The sequence below is a fragment of the Brassica napus genome, chromosome C2 (assembly GCF_020379485.1).
Source record: "Brassica napus cultivar Da-Ae chromosome C2, Da-Ae, whole genome shotgun sequence".
Classification (NCBI taxonomy): domain Eukaryota; kingdom Viridiplantae; phylum Streptophyta; class Magnoliopsida; order Brassicales; family Brassicaceae; genus Brassica; species Brassica napus.
The window spans coordinates 43,387,622-43,413,784 of record NC_063445.1 but is presented as its reverse complement, the minus strand read 5'-3'; the positions used below and the strand labels follow the sequence as shown (position 1 = coordinate 43,413,784).

The 26,163-nt window shown below is 27.7% G+C and overlaps 1 protein-coding gene across 2 annotated transcripts; it reads left to right on the top strand.

The window, feature by feature from the left end:
• Positions 1-17,871: 17,871 nt before the first annotated feature.
• LOC106425501 (probable disease resistance protein At4g19520) lies at positions 17,872-24,344 on the top strand. 2 transcript variants are annotated; one of them, XM_048747855.1, is made up of 4 exons: positions 22,045-22,312; positions 22,455-22,751; positions 22,836-23,449; positions 23,845-24,344. In XM_048747855.1, the coding sequence occupies exons 1-3, from the start codon at positions 22,232-22,234 to the stop codon at positions 23,436-23,438; spliced, it is 981 nt and encodes a 326-aa protein (XP_048603812.1). In that variant the 5' UTR covers positions 22,045-22,231; the 3' UTR covers positions 23,439-23,449; positions 23,845-24,344. The 2 variants fall into 2 exon arrangements, with proteins under 2 accessions (XP_048603811.1, XP_048603812.1); XM_048747854.1 differs by lacking the exons at positions 22,836-23,449; positions 23,845-24,344 and adding an exon at positions 17,872-18,509 and having other exon boundaries at positions 21,245-22,312; positions 22,455-22,645.
• The last annotated feature ends 1,819 nt before the right edge of the window (positions 24,345-26,163 follow it).

The following is a 26,163-nucleotide window of genomic DNA, read 5'->3' as shown; positions in this document are numbered from 1 at the left end:
TGGATCCGTCAAAGCCTGATCTAGATCCGGATATCTTGATTTTTAAATCCGGATCTGTAAGTTTTATTAATAACTATTTCAAAAATATTAATATCTATATATAAAAACTAATTTTATTTAATATATTTTTATTTTTATAATAGTATATATTAATTTTATGTAAATTTTGTAATATTATACATACAAATAATTAAAAACATTATATATATTAATATTATTTTTTTATTTATTTTAAGGATCCAAATCTGAATACAGATATCTGCCGGATATTACAATTTTTAGAAGGATATCCGACGTCAGAATATCCAAAATCCCCGAATCCGGATAAGGATAGTAAAATTATGGATCTGCCGAATAAGGATTCGGATCCAGATACCTTAAAATTTCATGTATACCCGATTAGTCGCTTTTTTTTAAAACGACTTATCAATAATTATTTATTATTTTACTTAATATATAGATTTGTTCAAGATAGACGATCACACGTGAGGGTTTTCGGTGGTGGTGGACCCAAGAGAAAAATTTATTGGGGTTACAGTATAAATATTTCATCCGTTTCAATTTATCTGCAGTTGCAGGATAAAAATTTTGTTACAAAATAATTGTATTTTTATAATAAGAAATTACCACAAATATTACATTTATAGTACCACTTTCATATTTACACGAACCATTTTTACCTTTATTTTTTTATGAATGGTAAAAGACACTTATACCCGTAGAATTAACTAATATAGACTTAGGGTTTAGAGTTAAGGGTAGGATAAGGTTTTTGAAATGTAAAATTTATGATTCTAATAAATATATAAATAAATATTTAAAAAATATTAAAAAAAATTAAAAAATAGTTTCAAACATGATTTTTGATTTTCAAAAAGAAATTTTGAAAAACAAAAAAACAAAATTTGAAAAGAAAAATTCAAAAAAAAAAATTAAAAAAGTTCGAATTTGAAAAAGTATAATTCGACAACATAAAAAAATTATTATTATTTTTATTTATTTAAAAAATGATTTAATATATATATATATATATATAACAAATGTATAAGGAGATGTTTATTGGTACAACCCCATTGGGGTCTCTTAAACAATATTATATCAATTAACTTAACTTAATTGACGTAGTTGGAAACCTTTAATTTTCTATCCTATATTGGTACAATCCTATTGCGGTCTCTTAACCACATCTCCTTCATATTCATCGTGACTTTGAGCTTCAAACATCTTGTACCAATTCGAGCACTCCTTCCTCGATCACCATCATTTCACAAACTTCAATCTTCACCGTGAACTCCTTTAAACTCTGATTTTTAACAAATCAGAAAACAAAATCTGATCAAAACGACCAGAAGCTTTATTCAATCAATCTGAAACATAGATAAAAGAAAACACTTGAAGAACAGCTCTGGTTCAGATTGAAAACACCACAAAAGTCTGCAACTGTGAAAATGAAACCCAAATTTACAGAGAATATTGTCTAGAGCGTCGATCTTGAGAGGAAGAAGAAATCCATTTTTTTACGTCAAAAGAAAATAAAATAAAAAAACAACATATTTTTTAAACCAATAAATGTTAAACATGTGGCAGTAAAAAACCGTCCCTTATAGTCCTTAAATAAGACACGTTCCTTCCATTTTTCCTATTTTTGATTTATTTTAAATATGTTTTCATCTAAGAGATGAGCTTAAGAGACACCAATAAAGATACTCTAAGAGTCTTTTGCAACTTAACGAAGAAAATATTTTTGAAAATGTTCATTTAGTGATGGTAAAAATGAAAAATGGTGCTTTGAAAGTTGTAAACATAAAATTTCTTCTTATATAATTTTAAGGGAAGTTGCTACAAATACTACATTCATAGTACCACTTTTCATGTTTACACTAATCATTTTTACCTTCACTTTTAATAAAAGGTAAAAGACACTTATATTCATAGGGTTAACTAGTCTAGACTTAGGGTTTAGAGTTGAGGGTAGAGTAAGGTTTTTGGAATGTGAAATTTAGGATTTTAATAAATATATAAATAAATATTTAAAAATATAAAAAAAAATTAAAAATAGTTTCAAACATAATTTTCGATTTTCAAAAAACAATTTTGAAAAACAAAATTCAAAAAAAATTATAAAAAAGTTTGAATTTGAAAAAGTATAATTCGAAAACATAAAAAAATTATTTATTTATATAAATAATGATTTATTATATATATAGGTAATAAGGGTATAAGAGTATTTTGTCACTTAATGAAGAATATATTTTTGAAAATGTTCTTTTATTAGTGATAAAGATGAAAAGTGGTACCTTGAGAGTGGTAAACATAAAATTTCTCCTAATTTTAAAGCAAAATTTATTAATTTTATTTGTTATTCTTTTTTTTTTGAAATATGGTTAGGTATATAGGTAATGATATTTTTGTTTAAAAAGTATACAAAATTAAACATTTTTTAATCTACCTGCACAAACCTAAAACGATTAATAAAATGAAACAGAGAGAATATAATTTTTTCAATTGCCAAAGGGAAAAAAATTCAGGGGTCATTAAAGGGACTCAACACGTGTTCATTGATGCATTTTCTAACCAACTGCGCTAGAATTGTTAGTAAAAATAGCTTACAATCTGGGGGCGGTTAGTAAATGATATGAATGCTTTCCACAACTCCTTTTCTTTCTGCAGCCACTTTAATTTACCAATAGTTCTTTTAAAAAATAATATTAAGCTATATAGACCCAAAGTTAAAATATGAAATAAATTGGTTTTGAAAATCAATTTTTCTTAGCTTTATATTTAATGTTTTGAAAGTTATTGATATAATTCTACAACAATAAAAGGTACAGCTACAACAGAAAACTTATGACATATGTTCTAACGGCGAAAAATAAAAATCACAACTTCTACCAATCAAGCCCTCGGCCTATTAATTTATTGGTGTCAATGGATTTCACTTCTCTTCAAAGGGGTCTGCCATTGGTTTTGGTAAAAATAGATGAAAAACTAAACCCATAAATCTTAACCGAATTGAATTGAACTGAATAAAATAAATCTGGACCGAATCTAATAAGACATAAATATCAAATGGAGACTGTTTTACAGTATTATTAATTTTAAGGTTTATACTAACCGAATCAAAACCCAAATAGATATCTAAAAATTAGAAAAAAAATACCCAATCCGAACTCAATTTTGGAATAAGTACCCTAAATACTTGAACATTTAATGAGTTTCTAAAATAATTATAAATAATTATATAGTACATAAATAATTAATTTAAATATTTAATTTGGTGTATATTTTTGATATTTGGCCAATCTACTGATTTTATATTATGACCATTGCATTTGAAGTTTGATTAAGTATAAGTTTGTTTAAAAAATTTTACAGTTTAAATAATGTTTCTTACGTTTATAGGGTTATTAGTTGTTAATATTATTATTTTTTGTTTCTCTACTTTTAAGAACAGCTTTTGAATAATGTTACAAAACTTTTGTTAGTGCAAATTTTGAAGTTGCCACATTTATAAACTAAAATGTATATTTGTAAATCACAAATAAATATTTGGATCACCAAGACTCAAATAAGAATTAAGCATCAGAACATCAAGAGGAACATCAAGCACCAAATTTAAGAATCTGATGTGAAGGACGAGATGAGTAGAGCAAAAAGATCCCTAGAGCACTGTTCGAGAAATCAGAAAACCACTGGAACCTAACCGCATTTCCATTGTCGCCAAACCAACACCACCGGTCAAAAAGGATTTTGAAAACCTTCCAATCCTCATATGAAGAACATAAAGGAAATAAAAAAACGCAAAAGTGTAGTACCTCTGACACCGCCGGAGAAAGCAGTGTTAAAAGAACCGAAAAATGAAATGAACTAGGGTTAGGGTTTCAATATTTCTATGGAGAATGTAGATAAAATCTCTCTCAACCCATTATATCAAGTAATTGTTTTTTTTAACTTTTCTAAGTAGTAATTATTTAATAATAATTTTCCTATGGAGAACAGAAAAAGGCTTTTACGGATTCGATTCCGGATGTAACTACGATGGGAAAAAAACATTGTGGTGGGAATTTTAAAATAGTCACGAATCGTCCAAAAAAAATATGGTTCAAAAAAATAGTCACGATGGATGATCGTATGTTAATCCATTCATTTAGCGTGTGTGGTTAAAAAATACAAGACTTTTACTGACACGGAAATTTTATAATTGTATAACTTTGATATTATCACAAATGTTTTAAATATATGATTTATATTTTAGTGTTATATATTGTATAACTCTAAATCTTATTGATTACATTTTTATTCGACATTATTAAAATATAATGATTTGTTTTATACATTTTACTTTGTTATTACGTACTAATATATTTTCAAGTTCGGTACAAAACATTCATAATATAAATAATCAAATGGAGAACCTTCGTCAAAATGTTTTTATTAAAAAATATTATACAGTTTGTATATAATACATTTTAAATTTGTATTTAGTTATACTATAGAAAGAATATTTTCTTTAGGATAATTATAACTTCATATTGTATTTAAATATACTTTAGCATCTATTATTTTAGTATCGTGTGGGATTTTATAAAGAAATACATTGTTCATTTTAAGTAATTTAGCCTAATTATTTTAGTATATTTTATACATAGAGCATCTATGATATTATTTTGATAAATTTTATTGATGTATGATATTTATTTATTTAATCATTTTAGATAATATGTTGCTGTGATTTTCAAAATAAATAAATAGATAATAGGGATAATTTGTAAATTTTTCCACTAACAGTTTGGAATTTGAAAATTACACCTTTTAATTTAGTTTTTGAAAACTACACTTTCTTAAATGTGAATTGACTTTTTTACCCAGATTAAATATTTCAATAAAATTAAGATATAAATTCGAAATTAAGAATGATATTATTATAATTATTATGTTTAAGATAAATTTGTATGTTGATTCTCTACAAAATGTTCGTTTCATAAAAGTTATTATCTATCAAGCAAGTTCTAAATGTCTATTCATATATGTGTTTAATTTGTTTGACTTTGAATATGATGTGATCCAACAATACTAAGAAACACTGAATTTTTTTTCCGACAACTTGATTTATATTATTGCATATTATTGCAACAGTGTAGCCCTCATGGAGGAAAGTTAAAATTGGTCTGGGTACATAAAAATTATTAATAAAAGAACAAGCTTGAGGTACATTCAATTTCGAAAGATGATCTCCGTCTTTGTTGCTGTTCCGTGATATCCAAGTGAAGTTGCAAATTTTGAATTTTGATGACCAAAAACAAATGTCTTGTACCCAATTATGAAATCTGAAGTTCTTCTTATTCCCAGTAACGAAATCAAACAACTTTTTGCAGTCCCCTTCAAACATGCCTTCTTGATAACCTTTATTCCATGCATGCTGCATAGCACAAATGAGTGCCTGTAACTCCGCTTCTAAATTGTCTGATGCGTGACCAAACATACTTTGACCTGCGCAGATGTATCTTCCATAACAGTCCCTGAATATCCACATGTTTTCACTTGATTCAGTATACTTTACCAACTTGCATCATAATTGCATTTAATAATACCCTCTGGTTGTTTCTTCCATTCTGAAATTGCTGTACTAACTTGATGATTCTTTGATCATTCTCTTTGTAAAGCTGAACTCTATTCACTTGTTTCGACTAAGAAACACTCATTATCATTTATCGGCTTATTCTTTTTTTTTCTACGTGACATGAGAACCCTATAAACCTGTTTGAACCAATGATTTGTTGTTAGATCAACAAACTTCTTAATGAGATGAGAGGAAGAATATATGAAAATAGAGAAAGAAAAAAAAATTCAAAATTTTTAGAAGGAGACGAGACCTTGTCTTGAGTTTTTTTCCCATATAATAAAAAGTTTAAGATATATTAAAAGATATTGTATAGATTTTTACCAAAAAAAAAAGATATTTTATAGATACTCTAAAGATTTTTAAACAATTTTTTTATTTATAAAACTGTTACTTTAAATATATAATAAATTAAGAATTGAGAGATATTAAAATTGGACAATTTAGTAAATTTATATATACCATAAGTGTATTTTTCCAAAAACTTAAATAATAATGTAGTTTTCAAATTATAATCTCATGTGAGTCTATTTCTCCAAATTTTCCCATGATTTTATATCATTTTAATCTACCGACTTAAAGAAAATTGTACCATTCAGAAATTTATAATTTGAAAAATGCTATACTAATAGTTTAAAATTTGAAAATTACACCTTATTTTTTAATTTTTGTAAACTACACTTTGTTAAATGTGAAAATACATTTTATCCAAGTTAAATATTTGAATAAATAAAATACAAATAAAATACAAATAAAAATTCAAAACTATTAATATTATTATTTATGTTAAAATAAATATATATTTGAGATAAATATGTTATTTTACTATTTAGAATTTTATAATAACAATAGTATTATGAAATTAATAAATAATGATGGTTGTGATTTCATGAAGTTTATCTGCGTAATTTTTTTTAATTTTTTAATCTTCTATAAAGAAGTTGTCTGACATTTTTCAGTCTCTATAGAAAAACTCACGTTTTTTTTTTTAAAAATAACTCACGTTTTTTATACAAACATATTCTTTCTACTCTCCAAAAACTCCAGCTATATGCATCATGTTCTTTAAGTTCTTTTTAAAAAGGAACAAAACAGAACTGTTTTCAGAACAAAAAACAAGTAGAATCAGAAACCTAAATCTGATTTTGAAATCATCAAAAAAATCAATTTGATTTTATAATCTTAAGATAACTATAAAAAGCGAGATGTTATAGTTGTAGAGTTCAAATCTATGTTTGAATAGAAAAAGACAAATATGTGAATGAGAAGAGGAATAGAAAGTATGAAACTTGAGAAAAAAACTTTCAAAAATGGAGAATAAAAGGTCATGGAGAAGAAGATCCAGGAGACATCGTGTGTTTTCTTTTTTAAAATGTAAAAATTTAAGATATAGTTAAAAAGATATTTCGTAGATATTTTTTTTAAAAATCTTGTTCTTTTTGAATATGTTAATTTAAACAGTAAATAAATTATGATGAGACAGTAAATTGATAATAATATTAAATATTCATATAGGATAATTTAGTAAATTCATATATGCAAAAGTATATTTTTCAAAAACTTTAAATAATAGCGTAGTTCTCAAATTAGAATTTCATATAAATGTATTTCTCCAAATTTTCCCTAGATAATATATAGTTGTACTTTAACAAAAAAAATAGTTGAAGAGATAAAATTTTAACATATTTTAACAAAACAATTTTGTAATAAAATTTACATAATTTAGGAATTTTAATCCTTTTAAATGTTGGATGATATTTTAATCATTTTAAACGGTGCATGATATTTTATTTATTTATTAAAATGAAAGTATTTTTTAAAAAAGTGTTAATATACAAATTTAGTACAATTTTAAATTTAATTCATATTACTTCTATTTCAACATAATATAGAATATAATTATTTAATTTATATAAAATAGTATATAATCTTATTTTTTCTGTTTTATAATAAAATTTTATTTAAAATTAATCTATAATAGTATTATATTACTAATTACGAAATAAACCAATGCATTAATTTAAAAATATTTAAAAATTTAATAAGATTTTTTAAAAACATTTCTAAACATATTTCATTATAACTAAAATTACATTTAAATATATATTTAAGATTGATTTATTATTGGTATCTTTATACTTATTAAGATTTTTTAGAAATGATATATATTTAATAGATTAATATAAATAATTAAATAGACGCAGTTAATGAAATGGACCTAGTATGACTTTTTATGGTAAATAAAAAATAATACTTCTCTTTTAATAGAAAATATTATATTTTTTGTTTTTTTATTACCATTTATTTCATGCATGCTTTTAGAAAATAACGTATTATTATTTGATGACATTTTTTGATATTATATTAAGCTAATTCTTTAAATTATAAAATAAACAACATAACTTAATATATATTTTCTTGGATAAATATACTTAATATATATTTGATACTTTTTATTTTGGCTTTCGGTATGGTTGCCTAGAAAATAAGTTATATAAATTTAGGAAAGTACTATTAATCAGTGAAAACAAAACATCTTAGCATATAATATTTCTAACACCCTATAATATTTTAAAATAAATTGAGTTTATTGATTTTTTCACTGGTTACAATTATTGGAAACTGATAATTGCAAAACAAAAAAAAATGATACATTTATAATAGTGATTTATGTGTTTTTTTAATATATGTGTAAATATTAGAAAATCTTATTTGAACAAAATTTAAGTAGGTAGTAAAAAAAATATTTTTGTAGAGATCAAATTTTGGAAGTTTTGATTCGTCTTTTATCTTTTCGAGGCGTTTACTAAAAGATTCAACGATAGGTGTCCATCCAGTCTACTAAAAAAACAAAATATCATCGTCAGCCACATGGTTCACAAGTGGATACAATTAACATTTTTTTTTTTTTTGAAAATTAATACAATTAACATTTGATTTCAATGATTTTGAATGATAAAAAATATTCATCTTTCTTATATTATTTGGTCTATCACAAAATGACTGAGTTAACCGTAATAACATTCTAGATATCTTTTAAAATTCTAATGGCATAATTTAGTAATAGCACATGATAAAAGTTTTTTAAAACCTTCTTTTTTGATAAAAGATTAACCTCATAGAGTGATTCTGTTTTAATAAAAGAGTGATTCTGTTTTAATAAAAGAGATAAGTTTTTTCATGTTTAGCTATACCTATTTTAATCAGGTTTACAATAACAAAAATAAAACTTTAAATTTTTAGTGCATTAGAATATAGTATCTTTTATATGATTAAATCATTTATCCAAAGCAGTATGTATTTTAAGTCACATTCTATGCAATTTTGAGTAAAAATTGTAGTGTGCTCCACTACATCTTACAAAGACAATCAATAAAAACCATTAAATCGTATTTTTTTCGTTTCATTTTAGTTATCGTTTTAGGTTTATGCATATAGACTAAAAAAATTAATTTTGTATATTTTCAAAATAAAAATATCATTACTTATATATTTAACCATATTTCATTCAATCAATGAAAAATTAAATTAAAAAATATTGTTAATAAATTTTGCATTGAAATTATAAAACGATATTTATTTTGAAATAAAAATTTGACTATATAACAATAACTAAACTAAAACGGAGAGACTATTTTTATCAGTTTGAACCATGGAGAAAAAACCATGACGATAACTTCATATATTGGGTTGTTGTTGACTATTGAGTATGATAGGCAAGAGAAGAAGATGATTATTTACTTCCTTTTCAAACAAACAAAGCATTTAATGTAGCAAACAGTCTACTAAATCAATTTTTACATTAAAAATAACAGTCAGTGAATTCACATGCTTCACCTATGCACTATTCTGTCAATGATAGTAATTGTTTAGACAATTAACATGTCAGTGAATTCACATGCTTCACGTATAATCCCTTTGTATTTAATAATGTTTTGGGATAGAGAGTGGATAAACAAACTCATCCAAATTTCTCACCCAAGTCTTTTTCTATATTTTTCAAATCTGACTTTCTTGGCCAATTATCATATTATATAAAAGGGACTAAATCTCTGGTTCCTAAACCTGCCACATGGGCAAAAATATTGTGAGCCAATCAATATGTCATGTCACTACCGTTCTGGGTTTTAACCCAATGAATTGGAAACAGAGTTTTGTTATTTTCATTCTCGGACTGGCCCAAATCACTCACTCACTCAAGTCTAAAAAGCCTAAAGTCACTCTCCCATAACCCTAATCGATATCTTCCTCAGAACAGAAAACTCTTTCGCCGGAGATCACCTCCTCTCTCTTGCAGGCAATCGGCATGGACTGGTTAAAATCTGTCAAGAGCTTTATCTTCACCGTTCATCTCCGTGTTCAAGGTAATGACAATCACCACGAAGGCACAGATTCACTCCGGCTTACTTCTCCACCGATTCATCAACGGCGACGTCTCTTCTCCACTCGCTATGAATCTCGTGCTCAACCATCTTTTCCATGGATTTCTTCAAATCCAAGTACAGATCTTATGATTCCAAGGAGAACCAAGGAGAAGAGCATGAAGCCTTCTTCTTCTTCTTCTTCGTCTCTCTTAGTAAGTTCTTCAGTATATATTTTGATTTTCATCTACGTTCAAAGACAAGTCTTTGTGATGATCTAATAATATTCTCTATACACTTTATCTTCGGTGCATTTTCCATGAAAGCATTGGTTCTGAAAGAGAAGGATGAGATGCTGCGTGGAGGTGGCTAAGGGTCGTTGGCATTTTTACGTTTGTTAACGGTGGTGGTAGCTCCAGAAGATATTTTTTTAGGGGTTTGTTTATACGATCATAAGTAGCCCAGTGACTTTCAAAGTTACTCAACAATAATTCAATAGCTTATTATCACTAGCCCAGTTTACAAAGCAGCTTGATAATTGTAGTTCAGAAGGAAAAGAACTCATCGTCAGTTGGCTAGAGAACATAGAGATTAAATTCTTCTTCTCGGTTTGAAAACTTGAATCTGATGTCTTGGAGGTACCGGTACGAAAGAGAGCCAAAGGTTTCCACACATTAAGCATTGATCTTTATGATTTTCTTTTTCCGAAGTTTTTTTTTTAAGAAGATTAGTTACAGATTATTTAATTTGATTTGTTCGTAATATGTTTCTAAACAATATAAAAAGTAATTTTATTTAGAAAATATAATAAGTTTAGACCTACTTTATATTTTAAAACCAAAAAATTAAATTAATATCTTCTAATGAAAATTCACATATATTAGAACAAAGAAAGTTAAATGACTTAAAATCCTAATAAAACCAAAATTTTAACTCTCCCTTATTATCAGTTTTGAATCAAAAACAATAATATTATTGAAATATTAATATATTACTTTAACCCAAAACTCTAATAAAACAATTATACAAGTTGTAAATTCACTACATTGTTTCATCATAGCAGGTGTTTCTTTTATGTTTGTAGTATTTTGTTTATATTAAATGATGCATTTCGCAGTATTTAAACATAAATTTATATTGAAAATTAATCTCTGAAGTTATAATAAAAATTAACATTTAAAGTTCAAAATTTCCTAATTAAAATAATATATAGGTGGGTCAAAAATTTTCCAATTTCAAAATCTTAGCATCCCTTAAAAATAAAGAAAATAAATACATAAATACATAAAATATATAAACATATATGGAACTATAATTTCTATAAAAATAAATTTGAAAAAGGAAAATAATTTTGCCATGTTGTTGTTTATTTCTAGAGTTTGCCCCGTGACCGTACAAATATTTGCAAAGAAAGGATCAAAAGATCGGAAGGGTTAAAAACATAGTCTACAAAGAAATATACAACGGTCTACCTCACTTACCAGGTAATCCATTATTATTTGCAATACAATACCCAACATTATCCAAAAATACTAAACTCCTTTCTCTCCCTCCCCCAGAATCACGATCAGATGCTCACCGAGATCAGGCTCCCCGGAATCACGAACAACTTTCTATACCATAAGATGCAAGCAACGAGTAAGTATGCCGACCAAAAATCTCCAAACTCAATAATGAAGCTGTACTAACAAATTCTTTTTAACAATAGGTCTGCCCCAATAGAAAGTGCCAGCTCTACAAGATTATTCACTGTATACTTCCCAGATATCGTCTACACCTTAACTTATTTTTATTCTTTTCCGTTATCTACCAAATACTATTCTCTTTGGACAATTACTTGATTCTACTGTCAAACTATTTTGTTTTGAACTGTGTGAACTGACTAACGTTTCTTTTAATTTTAAAATTGTCCACAAAAAAAAAAACATTATTCAACACATGAAGACACTAAAATTTTATGAAAATTTAAAATAAATCAATATGCGGCTACCAATCAAAAATAAAAATTTCTTAATTTGAACATACGCGCGGACACCGACTCTAGTAATATATAATTAGATAATAATATGTACTTTGCACATAATGAGATAATTTATTAAATATTTATAAAATAAATAATGATTTTAAAATATTTTTAAATAATATCAAAAATATGTAAAATATATTTTAATAATTTAATTTAATTAAAATTAAAAAATATTTGATTTTATCAATTTAAATATGATACATGTTTTAAAAATTTCAAAAATTAAAATATTTTATATTTTATATGGTATATTAAAATAAATAGATACTTTTAATTTGAATATCTATTAAATGAAATTTTTATCTATATAGTTTTAAGATTCTTTGTGTTTTGTATCAAAATTTTAAACTATTGATCATAAATTTGAATGTGACACTTTTAACACTTTTAGTAGCTTATAGTAATTTAAAATTTTAAAATATAACATATAAAAAATAAGATTATTTATGATATTGCTAATGTGATTGTTTAATTTATTTTAATAACATAAAACTAAAAGTAATAGAGAATACACGTTTTTTATCAATTCTTTATTATTTAAAATGATTAATTTTCATATATATTTTAATCTTATTTTATTTAAAGAAAAATATATATTTATTTATGTAGATTACTAATTAATTTTATAGTTGATCTAGTGAGAAGTATAATATATATTTATATGGACTAATTTATTTTAAAAAAATTAAAAATCGTTCTAGTGAAGACATGATATATTTCATTTGTTAAAAATATTTTTAATTAATATATACTTATTATAAAAGACCGCATGAATCGATGTAACATGTGAAAGATGAAACCTATCCACAGTAATACCAATGATATTTATAACTCAGCATCTGTTTTATTATTATTTAAGTTTTTCCGTACGGTTAACATTTAGTATTATAAGGCTACATGTTCGGAGTCTTAGCACGTTAGAAGGATATATATATTTTTAACATAAATACTAGATTTTGATCCGTGATTTCAAACATGAATTTATTTTCAACAACATTTTATTATAATAAAAATTATTTTTAGTTTTTGTTTATAGAGATTAATTGTTTTCTTTATATTTAACCAAATTCGATGAAATTGTGTTACTTTAAAAGTTTTACTGAAAATAAAACTACACCGAATTTAATTTTTGGAGTTTTATTAGAGTTGGCATAATAAGCATGTCTTCTGTCAACGATACTTTTGTCTGGGCGACTATAATAATATGTCAGTGAACCCAACATGAATCACCTTTAATCGCTTTGCATTTAATAATGTTTTCGATCGAGAGTGGATACAGAGTCATCTAATTTTCTACCGAATTCTTTTTCTATATTTTACAAATTTGACTTGCTTAGCCAGCTAGGATTTTCTCTTTTTTTTATAACAAAAAGGCTATTCTATTAATTAAGTTTGATATAGTAAGAGTAACAAGACCAGAATAGAACAACCAATAAAATGAAGCTTTCTACAGAAAGATATTGTTGTCCTAGCTAAAGAGTCTAAAATCTGATTTTGTGCTAGTAGAATATGAGTAATCTTGAAGTCCGGAAAACATATCTGCAGAGTCTCTATATTCTTCAGTTAAGTTGCAAATCTTGGCCAAACATGAAGCTTCTTAATCATGGCGATCAAATCTTTATAGTCCGTTTTAAAACTCTGACATCTCGAATATTGCAACATGCTCTCCATCGTGCAGACAATTATAAAATTACACAATTATACAAAGATCGTATGAATTGGTTTAACATGTGCAAGATGAAACTTATCCACAATAGTAGCAATGATATTTATCGCTTAATCATATTCTAATTAGTGCATTTACATTTTCGATTCAATTTTTTTCGAAGTTTGATGATTGGTAAACTTTTTAAGGAAATTTATGCAAAAGTCTTTCTTTTTCAAAATAAGTCTCCAATTTTTTTTACGACATCAAACATAAAGAAGGATAAGATAACTAATACTTTTTTTGAACACGGATAACTAAAACCTTTAATATTACTAGGTGTTTGTCCGCAATTTTACGGGTAGTTATATTATATAAAGAAATATATATTATTTTTAGACTGTTATAATCTTTGAATAATAATAAGAAATTTTAATTTTAATTTTTAATTTCAAATATTTGGATAATCAAAAATTTAAGTATATATTTTTAAAAGATATGTGAGATTTAAAATAGTTCAAAAACATAAATCTTAGTCATTAAAAATTTTTCTCTTACAAAAAAGAATATTATAATTAATTCAGATAATTGGTTGTAGAATTACTTTATATTAGCTGATACTATTTATGAATATATATTATAACCGGATAATATATAAATAATCCGGTTATGATGATAATAATTAGAAACTAAGTTTTGTATCTATAGTTTGAATGTGCATTATAACCGGATAATATATCATGTATCTGAGGTGAGTTAATATAAAAGATTGAATAATATGTATGCATAAGTTTAACCGGATATCCCCTATATATTAATTGAGGAACATTTGAAAAGATGTAACCTCAATTTTGTATTAATTAAAATATGCCCCAATGCATAGGTGACACTCAATTAGGTAGTCAATTACATTCAATTGAAAAATAAGTAGGTCCACATTCAATTTTTATATGTTGTTAGATACATAAGTTGGTCAAACTATATGATATAATGATATGATATGTTATTTTATTTCCTTAAATCAAACCTACGGAATTACCATAAATGACTAATATATATATGACAATTAATGATTTTAATAATAAAGATTTGATAACAATTTATATCTCCTCCATCATTTTTTGTTTAATTTTATATTATTAAAATAAATTAAACAATCAAATTAGCTATAAAAGTAAAATTTAGATTTTTTCATATATGTTATATTTTGAATTTTCAAAAACGACAATAAATGACTAAAACTATTAAAATTATTATGTTAAAAATTAATGATCAATGGTTTAACATTTTTATTATAAGAAGATACACATGATTTTAAAACGATAGGAGTAAAAAATATCATTTAATAATAAAATAAATATATATATATATAGATTAAACACTATATACCATAGGATTACATAAATATTTTAATATTAAAAGTTTCAATGAATTTTCAAGAACATTTATAAATTATAAACTTATTAAAGATTTCAGATTGAAAATTTTGTTATCGATGATTTAAATATTTTGTTATAAAATGATATGAATGATCATAGAACCGTATGATTATAAATTCTTATTTAATAAATAACTATATAAAATATACTATTCTTAGAAAAATAGGTTGGTCCATCTTAACTTATATTAAACTTTTTATTAAACTAACTATCGAATAGATAAACAACGTACCAAAAAATGTTTTGCACTTTCCTTAAATAAAAGCTACGATATTACCTAATATGATTAACATATATGTGAAAATTAATTATTATGAATAATAAATATTTGATAACAATTTTTGTATCTTAGTTCTTTTTAAAAAATTTATATTATTAAAAGATATTAAAAATCACATTAAATATATAATAAAAACATTTATATTTTTTTATATGTTATATTTTGAATTTTTCAAAATGTCTTTAAATTATTAGAAATTTGAAGATCACCACTCTTAAAATTTTGTGATCAATAGATTATTTTTTTTGTCATAATAAGTTACAAATGATCATAAAATTGTATTAATATAAACTTTTATTTAATATTATAAGAAGATACACATGATTTTAAAACTATATGAGTAAAAAATATCATTTAATAATAAAACATATATATATATATACTTATATATATATTAAACTATATACCATAAGATTACATAAATATTTTAATATTAAAACTTTCAATGAATTTTCAAAAACATTTATAAATTATAAACCTATTAAAGATTTCACATTGAAAATTTTTTTATCGATGATTTAAATATTCAGTTATAAAACGATATGAATGATCATAGAAGTGTATGATTATAAATTCTCATTTAATAAATGACTATATAAAATATATTATTCTTAAGAAAATAGGTTGATCCATCTTAACTTACATTATATTTTTTATTAAACTAGCTATCGAATATTCGAATTGATAAATAATCTACCAAATATTGTTTTTGCACTTTCCTTAATTAGAAGCTACGAAATTACCTAATATGATTAACGTATATATAAAAATTAATTATTATGAATAATAAATATTTGATAACAATTTTGGTATCTTAGTTCTTTTTTTTATTTTATATTATTAAAAGATATTAAAAAAATCACATTAAATATATAATAAAAACATTTATATTTTTTCTTATATGTTATTTCAAAACGTCTATATATTATTAGAAATTTGAAGATTCTCAGTCTGAAATATTTGTGATCAATAGATTATTTTTTTTTGTTATAATAAGTTACAAATGATCATAAAATATAACGCATATGAATTTTTATTTAATAAATATTCAAACTAAATAATATATATATATATATATATATATATATATATATATACTAATGATTTAAAGCAACAAGATTGGCTGATCAATTTAGTTGTCCAGTTGAAATCTTTCAAAAGTATGTGAAAGACTAAAGTCAAAGTAAATATGGATTTAGAATAGTAGTTATATTTTACTAACCAAAATACAGAAAAAAACCGAACCGAATCGAAACCAACCCGATATCTGGATTGAACACCCCTAATCCAAATGAAGCCAAACTATTGTTTCATTCTCCAAAATATAATAAAAATAATAACTTAATTCCGCGCAAGGCGCGGATCTTATCCTAGTTACAAAGTAATCCACATGTAACTTGTAACAACCATTCAAAAACATTTGTTTGAGGAGATTTGAAATGTTGGATACCTCCAAATAAAACTGATATTTTTAAAGTATTTCGGATATCAAACAAATCAACAAACAATAACCTTCATAAAACTGGAAAAATAAGATTACACTCTGAATCCAAGCACATGAACAATCCACTCTGAATTGAGGAGATCTTATAGCAACAATAACAACAGTTCTATAGCTTCTCCACTGAGACACTCTCTCTTTTTGATTCGATAAAAGAGATTGCATGTGTCTTCAAACGATTCTAAAGATGGAAAATCTGCAAAAAAAAACAATGAAGAGCAGAACATCATTAGCTAAGAGAGCCTAAAGAAAAGGATTAATAATAAAACGTATAAATCATATGTACCTCCTAAATTTCAAAATTTTAAGCAACTTTTCTACTAATTCCATATTTTTGGAATCATAAAATCAGTCTCCAACAATTCTAACTACGAAAAATCTGCAATAAATCAATTAAGAGCAAGAAATCATCAGGTACTTGATTAGCGTTAAGACGTATAAATCATATACAATATAACTCACAGATTTTGAAACTTTACACAAAACCCCAATCATAATCAATGGTAGACCCAACAAAATATGAAACTAGGTTGAAGAACATAGCCATTTTCTCATTGACTTCCACTTGTTGCAAGGAAAGGAAAAGCGCAAGGTTAGTCAATTACCTTTTTTTTCTCCCGGCGTTGATTGGGGTCGAAAACACCTCCCAGAGAAGATCTTATGAGTGAACAATGACGTTTAGAAGCACTAACCATTAATTCTTTGTGACAATAGTGGGATCTGATTAACAGATATTTAAAAATTAGAAAATCAAGATCTATGAAAATGGTTATACGAACTAAAATCATACACACACAAAAAAAATGAAAATGAAAAACTAGTTTCATTTCGTTAAAAAAAATTGGAAAAAAAAACGTTACAGAAAGAAAGAGTAGAAGGAAGAATGTGCTTTCGTAGAAGCAATAAAAAAAACAGAAAGAAAACATTGAAAGAAATAAAAAAACACGGGTTTGTGTATAAACATATGTGTTAGGTTTATGGATTAACGTAGGGGTAGATATGGAATTAAAATTATCAAATAGTGTTATGGTCATTCATCTAATTAAGGTTGTTTTTATAGGCATCTAGTGCAAAAACTCAAAGAAAAAAGGCGTTGAAGAAGAAATGGCAAGAACTAGCGTCAAGACAACAGTAACAGAGCAAGCAAGACTGTCCCCTTTTTCCAGAGGGTCAAGCCACCACGATGTCTTTATCAGCTCTAGCTGCGACGGCACCCGCGACACCTTCGTTAGCCACCTTTCCGCCGCTTTAAAGCGCGTAAACATCACTGTGATGGAGGAAGATGACAAAAACAAGGTGCCTGAAACCAGACAGTATTTACCCAAGAAGACTAGACTGGGGATAGAGAGATCCAAGATCTGTATTGTTGTTCTCTCTGAGGACTTCGCGTCCTCCAAACATAGCCTGACTACTCTTGCGGAGATTATTGAGTGGCGGCATAGCAAAACAGGAGCCACGGTGGTTCCAGTCTTTTATGGCGTAGATCGCTCCTTAGTGGAGCAACAGATTGGGAAATACGGTGAGGCATTTTCTAAGCACGAGGCATCTGAGCCTAAAGATCGTGTGACCGAATGGAGAAACGCTCTAACGGAAGCAGCAAGCATAAAGGAAGGTCTCCACTCAAATGCCGAATCCAGGTTATGAATCTCCTTAATCTGATAGTCTGAAGTGTTCTAAAATACAGTGTATACGGCCGTATTTACGGCACCCTATACGCTACACGATGAAGAAATGTATACAGTAAAGTATGTTTTAAATTATATAGTCAATTAGCTGGCATATATACAGTAAAACATGACGTATATGCAGTAAAAATACGGATGGGACGATTATACATACATTACTGGGATATCGTATAAAAAAATAAAATTTATATTCTTGATCGAATTAATATTTTTTTGTACTTAAACAATTTTTTTTTAAAAAAATTGCTAATTACATAATTTGTGTACCAATGAGCTGATCCCATTTTTAAAAATATTTAAGTTAGAAAATTACTTATCGCATCAGAACCTAAAGTTTAAGCCGAAGAATCTCAGGCCTACTTTTTGGTTATAATAAAACAATGTCAGTTCGGTTTTATATTATGATTTAGCAATTTAAAAGTTAATTATGGTTATGAGAAGTTTACATTCATGTGACAATCATTTCTATCTTCAATATTTTCACATTTTTGTGTCGCTTTTTTTATTTTGGTTATTACTCGATATAAATATTAATTTTTGAGTTTATTCTCATTTCGTTATTTTTTTTGGCCTGAGATTTAGAAAATATTTAAGATTTAAAATTATTAAAGAGATACATACTTAGGTTAAAATCAGTGCCTTGTGCAAAATAAATATTTTATATTAATTACTTATTTTATGTTTTTCTACATATTATGATAAAATAATAATTATATATAAATAAGAAATCAGTTACTATTATGTAATAAATTGGTGTGCATGCGCATATAAATCAAACGACCGCTCTTGTTTACTCGCAATCATTTTAGAGTAAATATATCAAAACAATCAATTTTATCTATCATATATGATATATAATTAAATTTCAATTTTATTAACATAGATTATAGTATACTTTTAATTTAAATATTTATTAAATAAGGTTTCTACTCGTATGATTTTATGATTATTTGCATATTTCTGTAACAAAATTTTACACCAACGATTTTTTTTAATGTGAAATGTTTTGTTGTTTCAATAATTTATAATCATTTAAAAAAAACAATGAAGATTTCAAAATTAAAATATTAACTTTTCAATATATGTTCAACGCAAATATCAAAATATAAGTATGTATTTTCATATGATGTATAGTTTAATTTAAACGATATGAAATTTATATATATATTAACATAAACACTATTAAAATAAAATTATTTATTCATATGATTTTATAATCATTATATCGTATTATAGAAAAAAATTTAAACCTTGATCACAAAAGCATGTGAAGTTTTAACAGTTTTAGTAATTCATACTCGTTTTGAAAAATTCAAAATACAACATATACAATAAAAAATTTATTTTTTTATTATATGATTAATGTAATTGTGTAATTTATTTTAATAATAAATAATTAAACAAAAATGATAGAAAGTATACGGATTGTAAGCAAATTTTTATTATTAAAAATCATTAATTGCCTTATTATCTTAATCACATTAGGTAATTCCGTAAGTTTTATTTAAGGAAAGAATATATAATCATTTCAATTTGATAAATGAATGGTCCATAATGGACATGCTATATAATATAACATTTTCTAACAATTTAATTCTGAACTAACAAAATTTTCAATTGATTCTCAAACCGCCACGTAAGCAAAATTAACTACATGTTATAATTTTTTAATTAGTACAAACTACATGTTATAATTAGTACAAACTACATGTTATAATTTTTTTAATGTTTCTCTATTAATTTATAGGGGATTTATAAATTTTGCTTTTTACTATTTCGTTTATAGAAAAAAAATTATAATAACATCTTAATTTGTATAATATATTTTGGACGATAAACGTACATAACATACTATATATTCACTAATAATACTTAATTTATACTACTATTTCTTATTATAGATTTGATTTAATATATCAATATAAATTATGTATGATATATTTATATTTATATTTTATTTACAATATGCACTAGTTACGATTTTAGTTGTAGTTTACAATGGTATACAAAAGTAGTGTTGTGTATACAGTAAAGTATGTTTACGGCACTGTATACTTTCTGACAGAAAAAAATAGGGTTCGAGTCTTCTAGTTACGATTTTAGTTGTAGTTCACATTGATATACAAAATTACAACCTTTCAGTGTGCTCCAAGAAGTAGTCTTGAACTGCAAGTAAACACAATTTGTACCCTAATTTTTACAAATTCAAACAAAACCAACATGTAAGACTACTTACATTGGTCTACTAAACTCTTTTTATTAAACTGTTGAATTCACTGCAATAAGTAACTGAATTTTTTATGCATATGTAGATTAAATGGAGTTGAATACATTTAACTAGTTGAAAGCAAGAAAAAGTGGGACAACCGACTACACATATCACTTTTTAGAAATTTTTGATATTTTCATATCTTCATAATTGTTTAAAATTAATAAATTTATTATTTTTAATTTTTTTATAAATATAAATTAAGTTTATTTAATTTGAATATATAAAAAATTGTTAATTAGTGAAATAATGTATTGAATTTTATTAAACAAAATTTGCGTAAAAATTGAATGCTTGTTATGATAAATGGAAAAAACAAAAATGATGTGGAAGCTTAAAAGATAAAAAAATGAGAATGTTAATCTTGAAACCATTCTACATATTAACTTATGTTTTTTTTTACCTAATCGTGTTGCAGTGACTTGAAACTTATGGAAGATATTGTCTCATACGTACATGGGCGACTAATTCCAGCGGACAAGATCGGGGTCAGTTCGAGAGTGTTGGAGATAGAAAACTTGCTCAGTAAGCAACCATGGGTTGTCCGCAGCATAGGAATTTGGGGGATGCCCGGTATAGGCAAGACCACCATTGCAAAAGCAGCCTTTGACCAGACGAAAGGGAACTTCAAATCTCGTAGTCGCTTCATCCAAAACTTCGAGAGAGAGTTTGAGAAGGAAGGAATGTCTCGTTTAAGAGGGCAACACTTACCATCACATGTGAAGGAGAAGCTTGACATCAACAGGTCAATTACTAACAACAGCCAAAGAGAAGAAAGTGTGTTCTTAGTTCTTGATGATGTGCGGAACCCTATAAACGCAGAGTCTTTTCTTGGAGGGTTTGAGTGGTTTGATCCAGGAAGTGTGATAATCATTACTTCCAGAAATAAACAAGTGCTTGTTCAATGTAGAATGGTTGAAATATATGAGGTGAAAGGTTTAGATGATAAGGAAGGTCTGAAGCTATTTTCCCAGTGCGCGTTTGGAGAGCCCAAACCTGAAGATGGCCACCTGAAAGTGTCAGAGATGATCGTTAAATATGCTAACGGAAACGCTAAGGCTCTAAGCCACTATGGAAATGAGCTAAAGGGAAAGAAACCAGAAGAAATGGAGATAGAGTTTTGCAAACTCAAGCTAAATCCTCCTGCTGAGATTCTTGAAGTATTCAAGAACAGTTATAATGAACTTAGTGAGAACGAGAAGAACATATTTATGGACATTGCTTGTTTCTTCAAGGGAGATAAAGTTGATCGTGTCATGCAAGTGCTTGATGGGTGTGGTTTCTTCCCGTGTATTGGGATTGATTATCTTGTTGAGAAGTCTCTTGTGACTATTCGTGGAAACAAAGTGGAAATGCATTACAAGACGTGGCCAGGAAAATCCTTTGTCAAGAAGTAACGGTTGGGATGGGTCGCAGACTTTGCGGCGTTAAGAGCATTCAACCTCTTCTAGACAATGAAGAAACCAAACCAAATGGGGAAGAAAATGTGAGTAACAAAAGCACTTTGGTTTGTCACTATACTTATATATCCATGTCAAGATTTAATGATGCCATGTAGGTTACAAAAAAAAAAGATTTAATGATGCCCAAGTTCTTGATGGCTCTGCTTTCTCTTGATTTTATTTCAGGAAAGGGAAGACATTGAGAGCATATTACTTGAAGCATCTGGTTTGAGCTTTGTTGTTGACCCTGGTGCGTTTCAGGATATGTGTAATCTTAGACTGCTTAAAATTTACAGCTCAGATCCTGAAAGGCGTCCTGGACTCGATCTTTCCATGGGTCTACTATATTTGCCTTACGAGCTACGGCTTCTCCATTGGGAGAATTACGCTTTGCGAACCCTGCCTGAAGAGTTTGATCCTGACAACCTTGTGGAACTGAATATGCCTTACAGTCAACTTGAGGAACTTTGGGAAGAATCCAAGGTAAACTGAAATTTTTGACATGTTTTTACTTTGAGTGACATTTTCTGTAACTCAAGTCCTGACAGTGTCACTTTTGTTATCCAGAACCTCAACTCTCTGAAGACAATCAATCTTCATCACTCTGAGAAACTAGTTCACATCCAAGAACTTAAAGACGCTCACTATCTTCAGCTAGTCGATCTACAAGGCTGTACTAGCTTGCAGATCTTTCCAGTCATAGAGCATTTAAATCACCTCCAGGTTCTCAATATATGTGGCTGCATAGGGATCAAAATGTTTCCAGAGGTTCCACAAAACATCAAAGAACTGTCTCTCAAAGGAACCAGCATAAGTGAAATACCCGCATCTATTGAGTCCCTCTCAAAACTAGTCAAGCTGGACCTAGGGAACTGCAAAGAGCTTCTGAATTTTTTAGTAAAGATCTACAACATGGAGTCTCTTCAAAAGCTCAATCTTTCTGGATGCAAAAAGCTCAAGAGCTTCCCTGAGATCCCAAACCGAGTAGAGAATCTCCAGTATCTCGGTCTAAGCGGTACAGCCATTGAGGAATTACACACTTCACTTTCTAACATGGTTTGTCTAAAAGTGCTTGAAGTGAGTAAGAACCTTAAGCCGCCTTTCAGCCTGAAGGACTTAAAGGATCTGAAGGTTGTTGAAATAGATGAAGAGATTCACAAAACCTCTTGAAGATGAATGTGGTACGTATTAGTTTATTTTAGATTTTTAAGAAGTTACCAAGATATCTATTTTACTTACTTCTTTTTGTTGTGCACGTTGGGTTATGTATGAATATAGATAGTTTATGAGATTCATCCAAGCTACGGAGATCTTTGGGACTTGTTTTTATTCTTGTTGACATTGTTCGTTTAAGTTGTGATAAAGAGAATATTGGTTTATATTGTGGTACATAATTCTTAAGACCCAAATCAACAGAATGTGGAGGACCATTAAACTAGGTGTCAACTAGTCTTGTTTCTGCTATGTGATTCTTTGGAACCAAAGGTTGAGGAAATAGCAGTAGCTGCTTGCTCATATTCAAAAATTCAAGTATAAAATTGCATGAAAAATGAGTTGTTTGTTGTGGATTACACAGGTGGTAAAGGGATGCATGCAACTTTGTTTATGAGAGTCGCTCAGTTTTTAAAATTATCAGCAGAGGCCAGTGTTGGCTGTGAAGAGAAAGACATCCGCCATGACTCCTGACATCTTAATGACAGAGTTTAGTGACTGCAGTCTATCCCTTAGTGCAACGAGCTGAGCCCTTAGAACACTGTTCTGATATTCGATGTCCATGTAAGTATTGGAAACTACTACAATCTGGTTAGCAATGTAAGAGTTCTGGTGCACAAGAACACTGTCTCTTGATATATCCATCTGATCTTGACCTCCTCCTGAAAATGGAAGGACCGCAAACTTCCCTTGTGGTTGTAGCATTTTCTCGACCTCCTTAACGATTATCCTGACGAATGTACTCTCATTACTGCGAAAGAAAAAAGATTAGTCAGATATCATTTAGATTTGACCTAATGATAAAATACAATAAAGACAGAGATTGTAACTTTTCCTTTTCCTATCAAAGGTCAGGCCTGTTTTGCAAGAAACAGATGCTAACGCCTCCTTCCAGCTACCGGTTCTTGGTTTATCGCACCGATACTCCCACTCTCGATCCCTGAACTTATCACCGAATGCTCCACGAAGTTGTTTCACGGTAACTGGTTCCACTTTGAAAAAGATTGGAATGACCTGTAATACAATTATATTAGAAATTAGTATATATATTCGTAGAAGCGATCTCTACATGAGATACAAAAGGAGCTCGTCTAAGCACCATCTCGATTCTGTGTACCTCCTGGAGAATATGACTAAAGCGATGGTGGACTCCTCTATCCTCGCGAAGAGGTTGGAGAGATCTTGGCCAACGCTCTCGAGTTTGTCTATGAAAACGTTGATCCCATGTCTCTGAAGCGCTTCCACCAGATGGCTTACGAAACCACACCGAAGCTCCTCTCCTCGGAAACTTACGAACACCTGATGGTTCGTGATCCTGCGGCTGTTGACATCCATTGTATATTGAAGGAGGGCGAAAGGCTCCTGCGGCGTAAACACAACGCGGCAAGTACCAAATCTGTTTTCTCTTTTTGTTATTCAGCTCAGGAAATATTTTTAGACAGAGAAAGTGAGGGAAGTAAGGTCTTTATATAGACTTCTGTTTTTTTTTTTTTGGGCAAAGAAGGCCCTTATATAGACATACCAAAGTTCAAATCCAAAACGGCCATGGCCGTTGAATCAGACACGTCAGACCGATAATGATCCAATGATCAGCATTGGATATGAATCATATGATGATCGATGATGACCTAATGTACGCAATATGTACTATGCAATCAGGCTGTATGTAATATGTATGTTACATTGTCGTCAACGGCGTGGTGAACATGTGGCAACAGCTCATCGGAAAAAGAATATTTAAGGCTTAGAAAATAATTAAAAGACTAGGCCGTGAGCGGAAGCTTCGGTGTAGTTAGTTTACTGAGTAAAAATCAATTTGTAATATACCAATCGATGAAACTAAATCAGTTCGCCTCAAAAATGTATCGTTTAGTAAATATAAAATTTAAAATCTATATTTGGAACTATTTTCAGTCCATTCAACATTACATTTAAATTATTGATTATAAAATCACTCCAAAATCTAAATATCTAAGTAAAAATATGATGTAATATCTAAATTGTTCAAAATCGTATAAAAGAATAGTGTCTGGTAGTTGAAATCTAACACGGTCATGGCCGTTGAATCAGACACGTGAGGCCGACAATAATCCAAATTTCCAATAATTAACATTGGATATGATGATCTCACGATCGTGATGACCTAATCTCATCCAATATGTACTATGCATGTTACATAGTCGGAACATGAAAAGAGAATATTTAAGTAATAAAAAATAATTAATTGGCCCATTTTTTTTTTTTTTGTCACAGAATTGGCCCATTTAATACTAAGACAAACTGGGCCATGAGTACGTGAAATGTGCACGACCAAATAGTAAAGGACTTAACGACGTATGGGCTAGGCGAGTATTCGGTTGGTACCTGAACGATGTTTTTTTTTCTTTGAAACGTCTGGACGATGTCTTATAACTCGAATATGATACACCAATTATCAATTTATTGATGACCTCCTGCATTTTAAGTGAGGTTGGCGTTGACTATCTCCAGTTGTTGTTGGTTTATTATATCCCTTCGTGATAATTCAAAACGTTAGGTGTTTGTATGTCTGTAAGACTGTAACTAAGGTATTTTATAAAATGTTTGAGTGAACTAAATTAACTGTTTTATATGATAGAGTATTAAAAAGTGATGTCCAATAAGTTTAATGACTACTAGGTGGACCGTCCGCACGCATGTGCGG

Excerpts from the sequence above, each read along its gene's own strand:
- LOC106425501 (XM_048747854.1), top strand. The coding sequence starts at position 17,977 with ATGGCAAGAACTAGCGTCAAGACAACAGTAACAGAGCAAGCAAGACTG. Across the intron at positions 18,510-21,244 it reads CACTCAAATGCCGAATCCAG|TGACTTGAAACTTATGGAAG; the intron begins GTTATGAATCTC and ends ATCGTGTTGCAG.